We start from the raw sequence: 14,702 nt of genomic DNA, 5'->3' as shown, positions 1-14,702 counted from the left end.
CTGTCCCGAATCTTAATCTTAACCTCAACCCAAAACCTAATCCTAACCCCTCATCCTGGCCTCACTCCTAATCTTAACCTCAACACAAAGACCTAATCCTAACCCTCATCCTGTCCTGAATCTTAACCTCAACCCAAAAACCTAATCCTAACCCTCATCCTGTCCCCAATCTTAATCTTAACCTCAACCCAAAAACCTACTCCTAACCCCTCATCCTGGCCTCACTCCTAACCTTAACCTCAACCCAAAAACCAACTCCTAACCCCTCATCCTGTCCCTAATCTTAAAAAAAAAAAAAAAAAAAAGGATAAAGGTGCACGTATTCGTCACTGTACAGTGTGGACTGTACAGCGAAATGTGTCCTCCGCATTTAACCCATCTGGTAGTGAACACACACTCACACACGTGTTAGGGGCAGTGAGTACACACACACACAGAGCGGTGGGCAGCCAACTCCAGCGCCCGGGGAGCAGAGAGGGTAAAGGGCCTTGCTCAAGGGCCCAACAGTGGCAGCTTGCCGAGCCCGGGAATCGAACCCACAACCCTGTTATCGATATCCCGGCGCTCTAACCGCTGAGCCACCACTGCCCAAACCTCAACCCAAAAACCTAATCCTAACTCCCATCCTGGCCTGAATCTTGATTTACATGTTGTACCTCTGCATCTCAGTTTGGTCAACAGTACATGCTGAGTTGAGCCTCAAAACATTAGTAAATTAGCTGTGGCTCCTCCCACTAAATCTGTTTACTGTTCATTCCCATCTGCAGGTTAGGACCTCTCCCTAGCTCATGTCGTCCCCAGACTGGGATTTGAGGCTTTTGACTATAAAGCTCTGAGGCCTTGCTGGGATTTGAATTTAGGATTTCCTCACACTTGATGAGCAGCAGTTAGACCGTAGGGCCGGTCTAGAGGTGTGAAATTACACTACATAAAAAAACAACTTCTCATTTCCCCTCTTTCTTGGATACACAGATATAGAAGGTCCATGGCTTCATTGCTTTAGAGTGGAGCAACTGTCTAACTGCCTGCTTGTTAAGCTCAAATCCCATTTGACAAACACCACAGTCCTCCATGGTCAGGAGCCTGAGAAGAGGAAGGCCTCCCCTCATGTGATGGAGGAGTTCTAACCCACAGATGGGAATAAACAGTAAACAGGTTGAGGGGGAGGAGCCACAGACACAACTTTACTACTTTACTTAACTGAGGTAACTCAAAAACCGCTCTGTAATCAGACACTTCGATACAATTAGATACTTGTATAAAAGGTAGAAACCGCTGAAGATGACCTATAGTATGTAATACTCTTCTGCTCTGCTGTATCAGCTTTGTCTTTTCTGTCGTTTTTTAACACATCCTCCCACTTCACCCTTATTAATGTGACCCTATGCATATATATATATATATATATATATATATATATATATATATATATATATATATATATATGTGTGTGTGTGTGTGTGTGTGTGTGTTTGCCCACCCCCCTTTGTCTCTGGCACAATAACATCAGTGAACAGGCCTTGCCGCAGTGCTGGCTGGGTGTCAGGCCAGGTTAGCGTCTGTTGGCTGGGTGGGGGCGCTCCTGGAAATGGGCACGGTTAACTCAAGCATGTTAATAGGAAAAGGCTTGTCTCTTCCATACTAACACTTGGATGACTCTGCAGACTTTGAAGGGGGTTAGAGGGAAATGGGGAGAGGGAGAGGGTGGGGAGGGTGGCGAGTAACACACAGCCTTCTGAACACACACACATGCATACACACACACTTTGCTCTCATACCTCCCCCTCTGAGGCAAGGCTGAGTTGGGGATTTGCTTGCATTGTCAAGTAACGCATTGACCCATCACTTTGATGTCTATCAGTAGTGACAGCTCTCTCTCCCTTCCTCTCTCTCTCTCTCTCTCTCTCTCTTTCTTTATATGTCCTTTGGCCCATTTCTCTCTCTCTCCCTACATCTCTACCTCTCTCTCTCCTCTATCTCTATCTCTGTATCTTACTGTCCTCTATTTCTCTGCTTCTCTATTTCCCTCTCTCTCTTTACTCTCCTCTGTTGTGCTATTCTCTCTCTCTCTCTCTCTCTCTCTCTCTCTCTCTCTCTCTCTCTCTCTCTTTCTCTCTCTCTCTCTCTCTCTCTCTCCCTCTCTCTCCCTCTCTGCAGGCCATGGAGGCTCAGATCCAGACTGTTGGACAGACGCCATCTCAGTTGCTCATCGAGCCCCATCCTCCTCGCAGCTCCGCCATGCACCTGGTGAGAGCACCATGTGTGTGTATTGGTGTGTGCTTGCTTGTGTGTGTATGTGTGTGTGTGTGTGTGTGTGTGTGCACGCTCTGATCATTCACAGTGACTGAGCGCATGCGTGTGTGTGTGTTTGTGGTGCAGCTCCGTCGTGCACCGTGAGAGCTTATTATTTCGGGCGAGGGCAGTCATGTCTGACCTTCACGCGTTTCCCCAGCGAACAGCACGGCTGTTTCTCATGTCCATATGCCTCCCACCTTAATGACCATATCTTCATCCTGAGTAATGGAGCACTGCATTCACACACTGCGTTATGATGTTAATATACGAGGCTGGAGACCACGGAGACTTCAGGAGCAGATGTGGCGTCAGAGAAACTCAGCTCAGGTAGCCACCGGCGACACTCTTAAAGGGCCCATAGCGTGGAAAGCTGAATTATCCATTATGTTTTAATAATATGTAAAATGTAGTTAACGATTCACACCAGTATGAAATTCTGGCTCAAAAGTCCATCCTAACCATACATGAAAGCTAGGCTTCAAAGACCACCTGTTCTGAACTCTTTGAACTTTGTGATGTCACAAAAACATTTAATTTGCATATCCTCCTAATCCTCCTAAACCTACAACAGCATAGCCATGCCCCTTCGCCCTTCACTCTGAAGTTCCTGAGCGTATTTCAGCTCAAACTGCTTTTTGAATAAGGTGCAATCCAGGATGGCCAATCAGAACAGAGGTTATTTGCATACAGTACATCAGTAAAAACAGCCTGCTTGATTCTAAAGGATAAAAAAAAGAGGTTGGAAAGGTGTCATGAAGAATTGATTTCTCAACCTTCTGGTTTATAGACCCACACAAACCCCATAAGTGGTCCTAAGGAAAATAATCGAGAAAACTGGTTCTAGGTTATTTGGCACAGTAAAAATAGAAGAACCAGAGGTGGTGGTTCTCAAACTGGTCGTCTGGAACCCTAACACAGTGCAAATCACCACTGACATACAGGACCTCTTTTAAAAATGAGAATGAGAACCACGTTTGAAGAACCTCCAGATAATCTATAAGGTTCTATACCAAACCTTTTCTCAGCTGGAACCTACACACACATACATACAGTACACACACACACACACACACATACACAGTCTTTGCACACCTTTGAAAAAGCACAGTGCCAGAGTGACAGGCTTCTCCTATGAAGTTCTCTTGAGAGAACAGCACTCCCTAGTGGCCATGTGGCTCCTCAGTCTGCACCCCTGACCTATATTGTCCCCAGACTTGTCTAAATAGAAGGGGTTAGTTTACTTAAGGACTTCTGGTTGTTATATTATTCTATAATACACACACTACAGGGTTTACTACGGTTCAGAATGATGAACCAAGCTGCAGATAAGTATACAATGACTGAGAAATCTGTGGGACATCAAGAATGCAATTAGAATAACATAATTAACATGAAATCATATAATTAACAAACATATTTTAGCTTTCAAATATTTTTATTGCTTCTAAAATGTCAAAATATATAAAAAAAGGTATAAATATATAATATGCTTACTAGGCAAATCTACATTGTGTCACTGTACAATATCCAATCTAGGCCAAAAAGGTTCTATTTAGTACTGAAAAGGGAAATTCTTCGGAAATCGACTTATACTAAGAAATTTTCCATCGTTGAAAAGAACAAATAAGCCATAAGATTAGCACCACTCTCAGGTGAAGTGAACAACATTGATTATCTTCATTGAACATCTACAGTGGCATCTTTCCAGAGGTGAGATATACTAGGCAGCAAGTGAATGGTCAGTTCTTATAGATGATAAAGATGTTAAAAGCAATGAAACTTGACAAGAATCAACCACAACGTGCCAGAACATCTCCAAAACATCAGGCAGGTCCTGTAGGTCTTTTTTTCTGGTAGGCAGTGGTCAGTACCTACCAAAAGTGCTCAGTGAAAGGACAACCAGTGAACCTGTGACCTGTGGCTCATTGATGTGATCCAATGGGGACCCACCTAACAACGTACAGGACTTAAAGGATCTGCTACTAATGTCTTGGTGCCAGATACCACAGCAGGGCACCTTTAGAGGTCTTGTGGAGGTCATGCCTTGAAAGGTCAGATCAGTTGTGGCCTACTTAGTTTTAGGCATAGGTGTTAATGTTATGGCTGATCGGTGCAGAGCTCTTTTGCCCTTTACTAAAGAACCCTTAAAGAACACCCTTTTAACACAAATCCCCCTCTCCATCTGTTCCCCCCTCTATCCCTAATTCAATTCAGTTTAATTAATTGAATTATTAGGCTTGATTAGCAAGACCACATTTAGATACGGGTTTGCCAGAGTATCATCAAAACAGCAAAAATGAACTTATGAACATTAAGCAATATTATTTTATTAATAATATTAAAAAACAGCAAGAAAAGAAAGAACAGCATGAATATCAGTCCTCTCCCTCTACAGTTCATTATTTAATCATTTCTTATTGCTCTCAAATTTCATAAAATATACAAATATTGAGTAAAATCCCAAAATACCTTTGTCTAATTACTTTATAACAATTACATCAATTACTTGATCACTTTTAAACAGTAGGGTTTCAGTCTAAGGGCTTTTTTACACCAAGTACGGTTTTATCGGAATAAAAAAAACAACAGATGGAGGTTTTTTAACGTAGTGGAACCTTCACACCAAGTCTGACATCATTTTTGCCTTCTGTGCTCTGTAAACAGGGCTAGAAACTCCACAGCTCTCCTACAGTCCCACTCCCCCTTTTATTGTTTTAGTTATTTGTGGGCATGAACAGACTAGGATCAGGAGCTCTGATTGGTCAGCCTGATTTTAACGCATTTGTGAAATGTTGAAATTGTGACATCTCCAATTGAAAAAATGTACGCAGCGTTGCAGTTCGTCCGTTTTGGACACAGCCTGACAGTCATAATTATGTATGAATGAATTATATAATTGATAAATGAATGAATTATTAATTAATTCATTATATGAATAATTATTTATTATTATTATTTATTCAAAATATTATTTTCAATACTTAAATTGTTTTTTGTCTGTAAAAATGTACATATAGTAAAAGGGTTGTGAATTGGCCTTTGCACTCTCACGTACATATGATTTTAGGGGGAAAACATATTACTAAAAAATAAATAAATACTTAAATAATCTTACAGAAAATGCCCCAATGAAATAATCAGTGAGAGTCAAGTCTTTACTTCTCACACATAAACAATCTGCTCCTAATACCAGAATTAAGGGAGGCTCAGGTGAGTGAGGCTCTGCACTCATGAGCACAGCTGTGTTAGTGACCAGCTTTCTTAAACATCTTGAAGTCGTATTGAGATCATTTGTGTTTTGAACTTTGCCCCTTACCTTGAATTAGTTACTACACCCCCCACCCACACTCACACCCACCCCCTGCCACATTCACACAGACCCCAGCGAGACTGCTTAACTGGACCTGTGCTCACTTCCAGCAGATGGGGGCTTGCTCAGTCACTGTGAATGCAGGGGAATTATGGGCTTGTGCTGTAGAACTGCATTGAGCGAGACATAGTTGGGTTTACTTCCTTGACCCTTTCTGCTTCTTACAGCCCAACTTATAACAATAGCAATAGCAGCTCTGAAATAAAGGATACGTGGAGTAGATGCTGCTTACCTGCAGGCTCAAGCTGCTCGGGTCAAGGTGGTCAAGCTCTTGACCAGTATAAGGTACACTACATGTCTAAATGTTTGTGGACACCCCTTTAAATTAGTGCATTCAGCTACTTAGGAATCTCTGGAGCAGATAAGCATGAACCTATTGGCACCATGCTACCTAACACCAGGCGTGGACTAGAGGGGTAAAAAGCCCCCCAGCATTGAGCAGCTGTGGAGCAGTGGAAGAACTGTGCTCTCTGGAATGATGGATGGTGCTCCATCCAATACTTTTGGGAGTTTGATTTGGGAGTTGGGGATGATGAGGTGGGGTGGTGATCATCCAACATCCTGACCTCACTAATGCTCTTATCGCTGAATGCAATCAAATCCTCAAAATCTAGTAGAAAGCCTTCTTTCATGGACAGTAGAGACAGTTGCTCCAACAAAAGCAAAAAAGCAGAAGAATTAAGAATCTGATAAACAATATATGAGCAGGTGTCCCAATACTTTTGTCCATGTAGTGTACCTATGTCTTGTCATCATCAATTACGACGATGGCTGTCTCCTTATACTTGACGGACTTGATTGGATTGAGTTCCAGTCCACCAAATGAACAAGCTCATCCTGCAGCAGTTAGATCATAACTGACAGATATAATCGTCCCCATGTGCTCCTTTTTCTTCGTCTGTGGTTTAATGGTTGAAGATAGCCTGCCTCAACTTCCTCTAATTGGTCCAAAAGTCCAAACAATCCCAAAAAATGTTCTCACACTGCATACAAACCGTATCGTGATTCAGTTTGATTTGGACCGAGACCACCTCTTTTGCTCAGGCCAAATCTTGGTCCTTCGGTCCAGACCATGGTCTGAGGCACCTACCACACCCGCTATTTTAAGCCAGATGGTCAGAAGGTCCAGACCAAACAGGTGTGAAAGCAGAGTGTGACTGAGCTACAGCAGAATCCCCTCTTTGACTCGTCTTCCCCTCCTTTTTCCTTTTCCACTTCCCTCCACACTAATGACCTTTCTCTCTATCCTCCCTTCTCTCCCTCCTCCATGCTCCCTCCCTCTCTCCTCCCTGTGCTCTGTCTCTTCATCAGTGTTTCCTTCCACAGAGTCCGCTCATGTTTAAGGAGCAGATGCAGCAGGACGTGATCATGGTCTTGAAGTTTCCCTCTAACTCCCCGGTCACCCACGTGGCTGCCAACACGCTGCCCCACCTGGCCCTGCCTGCCGCAGTCACGGTAACCTGCAGCCGGCTCTTCGCCGTTAACCGCTGGCACAACACTGTGGGTGAGTGTGGACAGACTGTTTCTCCTTAGATACAAAGCACCTCATTAATGGACTCATATTTAGCAAGCTGAAGATTCTCCACAAGGGTCGCCATTAAGACTCTTGTAGCTTTTATGCGTTATTGAATGGAAGGAAATTGGCAGAAAAATGAGACGTAATCAGAATTGGATTTTGATTTAGTGGAGACAGTTCAAATGTCTAATGCTTTGAGGCAAATCAAGTTTCAAGTTTCAGGTTTATTTGTCATTTGCACAACATGTCAGGACATTTATGCATTGAAATGCTCGTGGTGAGGCTCAGGTTGATGCTCTACAAGAGGACAAAACTATATGCATACTAAACATATTAAAATAAAGTTATATAAAAATTATATTAAATAAATTCAAAATACACACAAAATATACACAAAATACAGAATATACAAAGACAGGAGGGATCTGTAGAAATTCTCTGATATGTACATTTATGAGACAGGTATAGTCTGAGAGAGAGTGGAGCTTAATTAAGAGGTTAAGAGGTTAATAACTTGTGATGTATGGAATCATCACAGCCAGTGTACTTTCTCAATGGTAAATCAATGCTAGTCGATAAATGTGTTGGAGTCCTTGGACTGTTAGCCTAATATTTACTTGTATCTCTAAAGGTACACGTACGTATCTGTCACTGTACATCTGTGGTAGTAACACAACACAAACACACACACACACTAGTGGACTAGAGGCAGTGAGCACACACACCCCCCCTCCAGCGCCCGGGGAGCAGAGAGAGGGTGAAGAGCCTTGCTCAAGGGCCCAACAGTGGCAGCTTGTTGAGCCTGGGTCTCGAACCCACAGCCCCGTCATCAGTAGCCCGGAGCTCTAACTGCTGAGACACCACTTATATTTCTATATTTTTCAGTATTTCATCATTTGAACTCAACAGCCATCCTTTACATTGAGCCACCATTTCAAAATGAATGGGCCAATAGAATTTCTCCATGTGGATACACTCTATTATCATAGCTATATTTTGCCAGCAGCTTTTGCCACTTCCTCACTACCATGCTGTGGTGTTGCAGCTTAGTGGGTTTATATGTTGGAGTGTTGCAGTTGTTCAGTGGCTGGACTCTGTCAGCCTTAGTTGGTATAACACTTACATAGGCATGCACTTTTATGCATGAAAGGAAACAAAAATATATGGCCATAAAGTGTTCACACACACACACACACACACACACTAGCACGCACACAAAAACACTAACACACACAAAGGCCACCCACTGCTGTTTCCTATATAAAACCTAGGAAACCAGGCAAACCAGCAGCTTAATTTAAACTACTAAAACTACTACTACACACACACACACACACATACACATACACCTTGACACCTCTACTCCACATGTTCCCACTTGGCCAAGTGTTACCCACCCTAGCCCCTCCTCAGGAAGTGGCCTCACCTGCAGGTCAAAGGTGGAGCGCCTTGGTTACAGGCCAAATTAGCCAATGACGGCCAAGGCTTTCTCCCCACACCTCCCCAGCTGTCACAGCGACGTGCTGTGATGTCAGCGCCAGAGGTAACGGCCTGGCTGTCTCGCTCTGCTAATGGCCACAGCTGCAAAAAAGCCCTCTTTCAGCTGCACTGCCCAAGCAGCAGAATAAGGCCACCAGGCCCAAAATGGGCCCAAAATGGCCCCCTCTGGCCTGTGGGCCCGCCTCAGGGGTGTAACAGCTCTGGCTGGCCTGACACTTAACAGAGAAATCAATAGGTGTCATGGAAATCGTGCCGGTGGGTTTCTGAAAGGCCCCCCATCAGACACAGAAGGGGTCAGGGAATGGCCTTGGCTTGTGTGTATAGGGCATGATTGTCTGGTGTGTAGTGTGCCTATAGAAAAAAAGAGCATGCAGCCATCAGTAATGGATATACTGGATATATGGATATATACACTAACCTAGGGCTGGGCGATATGGTAAAAATACTACATCACCAATTTTTTTACAGTTCTTTTTAAGATTTGAACCTTGAATCTTGATCTTTATTTAACATTGACTTAGTCTGCTGCAGTTAATTAATTAAACCAGTTTATAAGGAAACCTGCAGTTGATCAGTGTTTATTAAGCACTAACTATATCCTCCATATGCTTAGAAAAGTAAATTATGAATCACGATAACAACATTTTGCATAATATGATAAAATATTGTGATGTTGCCCAGCCCTGCCCTAACCCTACATTCTACTACCTGTATAACATGGTTGAAATGTAAGTCGCTTTGGACAAGAGCATCAGCCAAATGCAGTAAATCCCAGAAAAACCTTTGAAGCTGTTGCTTTTATATCCATTTAGTGGATAACACCACTACCTGCCACTGAGCTACCACACCATGTGGGAGACTGGGGTTCGATTCCAGTCTGGGTGACTCTTATTGCTGCGCTACACCAATAAGAGTCCTAGGGCAAGACTCCTAACACCCCACTGGTGGCCCACCTCTGTAATAGGAGTAACCTTGTAAGTCGCTCTGGATAAGAGCGTCAGCTAAATGCCGTAAATGTAAATATGCTGTGTGTCTCTCCCACAGGTCTACGTGGAGCTCCAGGTTACTCATTAGAACAGGCCCATCATCTCCCCATTGAAATGGACTCTCTGATTGGTGAGCATGAACTGTCCGCTTCCATGTCCACTGGTGGAGCTGTGGGTAAATAAGGATCAGAGCTGGATTTCTTTGTCTTTTTTTGACTGTTTTAGCCAACAATTCCGGGACAAACAAGAGGCAGATCACAGACCTGGTGGACCAGAGCATCCAGATCAACTCGCAGTGTTTCGTGGTAACTGCAGACAACCGGTACATTCTGGTGTGTGGCTTCTGGGACAAGAGTTTCCGTGTCTACTCCTCAGAGACCGGTACAGCACACACATTACAGACATATTGTGGGGCTTATTTACAAGATGGGTAAGATCTGTGCTGTTTAAATGGTTCTGATATTTTATTTAACCCTTAAATGTAGGAAATTACAGAGCCATTATCCAGTGAATTCAAAATAAATAAATAAATAAACTTCTATAGATATAGATATATTACCAGTTGTCCTCAACCCTCCTTTTTTCCTTATCAAGTACTCCTGAAGGCAGCAATCATTGGATTTGAGTGGATTACAGTTGTACAGGATTGTGTAGAAAGTCTCCACTCCAGCAGCAGGGTTGTAGACCACTGTCCTTACACTATATCGAAGTTCCGCAATCCATTTATGTAAGATATACAGCCCTGTGCAGAGGTTATCAGCACCTAGGCATATTTCTAACACCCTTAATCAGCAGTGAGAGAGGGATTTTACTGTAGAAGCTCCAGATCTCATCAGAACAGATGCAGGTAAACAGAAATTCAGTAAAAATGAGCAAGATCTTCTCATTCTGAAGAAAGAAAGTAGGTGAGATCTTGTTGGTGAGCTAGTCTGAAGAACAGAGCTTGGTTCCTCCAGGTTTCTCCTGGATGCCCCCCAGTCCAGCCAGCACAGCATGGAGGATGTGTTCAACTCCATCAGCAGCAGCAGCAGCTCACCTGATTTACCATCATTAAGCCCTGATTTACCACCAAACCAGGTGTTGATCTGAGGAGAACTCTAAATAATAGTAGACTCCATGAGGAGAACTTTGGAGATGTTCTAATGATGAACACAGTGATGAAGAACCGCCACCACTTTCTGTAACTTTGAGTAGATAAACACTTACTGTCCAGATAAGAAGTTTCACTGGGGCATAAACCTTGTGCACAGTACCATGTGTACTTCAGGGTCAGATATAAATGTATTGAGCTCATGCTTGTCAGTATAACTCACCCAGTCCCTTTACCTTTGCCGTTTTCAACATATGTGTGTGTGTATGTGTCTGTTTGTAATTGTGCAGGCAAACTGACGCAGATCGTGTTCGGTCACTGGGACGTAGTCACGTGTTTGGCGCGTTCTGAGTCGTACATCGGGGGCGATTGCTACATCGTGTCCGGATCTAGAGATGCTACATTACTGCTGTGGTACTGGAGCGGACGACACCACATTATAGGAGATAACCCAAATAACAGTGAGTGTAAAAACACTGGACAGTGTGTATGAAAACTGCCACCCACCATAAGACCCTCTGGAGCAGAAAAACACAAACCTATAGGCACCATGTCTAATGCCAGGCGTGGGCATAAAAGGCATTGACCTGTGTAGCAGTGGAACTGTGATCTCTGGAATGATGGTGATCCTTTTAGGACTTCTGGGGTGAGTTAGGGGTTGGGGATTATTCGACGTCCTGACTTTACTAACACTCTTGTCGCCGAATACAATTACATCCTCACAGCAGTGCTCCAAAGAATCTAATAGAAGGCCCTCACTGGACAGTAGAAGCAGTGACTCCAACAAAAGCAGCAGAAAGCATTTTAATACCCTTGATTTCGGAACAAACAATGAATAAGCAGGTGTCCCAATACTTTTGTCCATACAGTATAACTGTTATAAGCTAAGTCTAGCTAAAGAGCTTACCTAAAGAGCCTTAGGGCCAGCATAAAGCTGCCTGTTATTAGTTTAGACATTGAGCTGTTAGTGTGGTCTTCCGCATGGTTTAATTGGCAACATTTCTAGCTTTGGGAAGGATGTAAAAATAACACCACCCTCCTCAGACTCCTGCAGGTTTGTTGTGAGGAGCTTTATCTGAGATTTTTCTTCACTTGATGAAGAACAGTCAACAGTCAGTTCGAGAGGCACAGCGCTCTAAACGAATTTATAATATTGATGAGACGAACTTGATGAAGACTCTGCACAAACTGTCTCATGAAAATATCTCTACAGTACTGAAGCATTTAGGTACTCAAGGTACACATACACTACATGTCCAAATGTTTGTAGACACCTGCTCATCCAGCATTGCTTCAGAAATGAAGCCTAAAATTTAGGGTGTTTGACACCCTTACTGCAATCATAGCCTCTATGATTTGGGGGAGGCTTTACACTAGATGTTGGAACATTGCTGTCAAGAGGATTTGACTGCATTCAGCCACAAGAGCATTGATGTTAGATGGTTCTAGATCATGAACATCACTCCAGTTTCATCATAAGGTACAGAATGGAGCTCCATCACTGTTTTACAGCCCAACACTGGGGGTTTAATTAGTCCCTCAAGCCAACACCCTGCATTGGAACCCTTTACACTAGTTGTTGGAACATTGCTGTCAAGAGGATTTGACTGCATTCAGCCACAAGAGCATTGATGTTAGATGGTTCTAGATCATGAACATCACTCCAGTTTCATCATAAGGTACAGAATGGAGCTCCATCACTGTTTTACAGCCCAACACTGGGGGTTTAATTAGTCCCTCTAGCCAACACCCTGCATTGGAACCCTTTACACTAGTTGTTGGAACATTGCTTCACAGCCCAACACTGGGGGGCTTTATACCCCTTTAGTCAATGCATAGCATTGGGCATGGTGACCTTAGGGTCTTGTATGGTTTCCGCAAAGTGGTCCATGTTATTGGCAATGCTCTTCTATAGAGATACAAGCTGTTTGTGCCATCTCTCGTGTCAGCAGCGAGTGCTTCTCGTTGAGTTGTCCTCCAATGTTCCTTCAATGGCATATGTGCTGCATTGTCCTCTTTTTATAGTAATCACAAGCCATCTAAGATTAGTGCTGTGTTATTTAATGGTGATTAAATACATGATACGTGTGTGTATGTGTATGTACGTGTGTTTGGCTGTTTATACCAAGTGTGAGTGTGTGAGTACTGTATGTGTAGGGCACACACATGTTTAGATGATCTGCTGTTCGCGAGTGTCAGAAGCACTGGTTTAGGTGTGAGTGTTCTCTAATTAACTACAGTACAGCCTCAGACAGTTAATTAAGTATTTCAGCTTGGCTGCCTCCAATTAGCAAGACGCAGCTCTGCCCTCCTGTTGTTAGAGGAGAAAGAAACTCAGCTCCCATGATATTTTCTCGCAAGTGCTTATTTTGCACCTTCCAAAAATGGATTAATTATTCTTCTGTGTATAGCTTTGAATTATTAAGTGCGACTGAAGTTATTTTCTTGGTGAGTGATCGGGTGCAGTTTCAGCCCTGCTGTGTGCTGTTGGTATTTTTTTTAAATTCTGGATATATACGGCAATGCAGCAGTGCAATGCATAGAATCATGCAGATACGGGCCAGCAGCTTCAGGTGATGTTCACATCAGCCATCAGAATAAGGGAAAATGGGATTTTAATGATTTTAAGTCTGGCGTGAGTGTTGGTGCCTGGAGATTTGCTGATCTCCTGAGATTTTCAGCACAGCAGTCTCTAGAGTTTTCTCAGAATGGTGTAATAAAGAAAACACAGCCAGTGAGCGGCAGTTCTGCAGTTCTGCAGACGAAATGCCTTGTCAATGAGAGAGGTCAACAGAGAATGGTCAGACTGGTTGGAGCTGACAGAAAGGCTACAGTAGCTTAGATAACCACTCTGTACAACATCAACATGTTCACCCTTGAGGAGCATGGGCTACAACAGCAGAAGACCACGCCGGGTTCCACGTCTGTCAGTCAAGAACAGAAAGCTGAGGCTGCAGTGGGTACAGGCTCACCAACACTGGGCAGTTGAAGCCTGGGGAAACATTGCCTGATCTGATGAATCTGGACCTCAGCTGAGGCTCACAGATGTTGGGGTCACCAACAGCTTGAATCCATGGACCCAACTTGTCTTGTGTCAACAGTCCAGGTTGGCGGAGGTGGTGGTGGTGTAATGGTGTGGGGAATGTTTATGGCACACTTTGGGCCTGTTCATACCAGTCAATCATCGAGTACTGTTGCGGACCATGTGCATCCCTTCATGCCCACAGTTCACCTTCATCTTCTGACAAAGCAACAGTCATCTCAAACTGGTTTCATGAGCATCAGTGGCCTTCCTAGTCACCGGATCTGAATCCAGTACAACGCCTTTGGGATGTGGTCGAACTGAAGATTGAGAGCATTAAAGTGCTTCTGGAAAATCTGCAGGGATTGAGTGATGCCATCCTGTCAGCATGGTCCAGAATCAGAGAGCGTCCTGTGGAATCCGTACCGTTTTTGAATTGAGCATTGAGGCTGTTTTGAAAACAAAAGGAGGACCGTATTAGTATAGTCTTGCTAATAAAAGTTACCTAATTATTTCAATTTACCATAAAAATGCAAATAAAAATATTTGTACTAGCTTTAGTATTTATAGTGCTTGTAATAGTATCCAGATGTCTTCGATGGGGCTTCCAGCCAGCGAGCTGATTAGGAAAGTAACAGTGCACTCTAGTGGTGATTGTAAGAACTGATGGATTCAAGGATTCAAGGAGACTTTATTGTCGTTCGCATCACATGTGTTACATGGGATTGAACAATATTGAGATCTCAAGGTCCCAGTTACACCCAAAGAGCAATTATGAATAAATACATTTATTATTATTATTAATAATAATAATAATAATAATAATAATAATAATAATAAAGATCTTGAATATATAAGACATAGACATAAATAGGAAATACATTTTTTAAAAGTAGCAGCAGCAGAAGATAAATAAACCTTCT

The 14,702-nt window shown here is 43.1% G+C and overlaps 1 protein-coding gene across 3 annotated transcripts in view; it reads left to right on the top strand.

Moving 5' to 3' along the window:
- nbeab (neurobeachin b) overlaps positions 1-14,702 on the top strand; it is a 464,498-nt gene that overhangs the window by 435,491 nt on the left and 14,305 nt on the right. For 2 of the 3 annotated variants that reach the window (XM_072691520.1, XM_072691522.1), the window contains exons 48-52: positions 2,158-2,247; positions 6,977-7,169; positions 9,726-9,797; positions 9,893-10,048; positions 11,048-11,218. In XM_072691520.1, coding sequence (XP_072547621.1) covers positions 2,158-2,247; positions 6,977-7,169; positions 9,726-9,797; positions 9,893-10,048; positions 11,048-11,218 — 682 coding nt within the window. The remainder of the gene's footprint in view (positions 1-2,157; positions 2,248-6,976; positions 7,170-9,725; positions 9,798-9,892; positions 10,049-11,047; positions 11,219-14,702) is intronic. The other variant, XM_072691521.1, reaches the window with a different exon arrangement.

This window comes from Salminus brasiliensis, chromosome 11, assembly GCF_030463535.1.
Source record: "Salminus brasiliensis chromosome 11, fSalBra1.hap2, whole genome shotgun sequence".
In the NCBI taxonomy this organism is placed as follows: domain Eukaryota; kingdom Metazoa; phylum Chordata; class Actinopteri; order Characiformes; family Bryconidae; genus Salminus; species Salminus brasiliensis.
The sequence above is the reverse complement of the archived record's forward strand: the minus strand, read 5'-3'. Positions and strand labels throughout refer to the sequence as shown.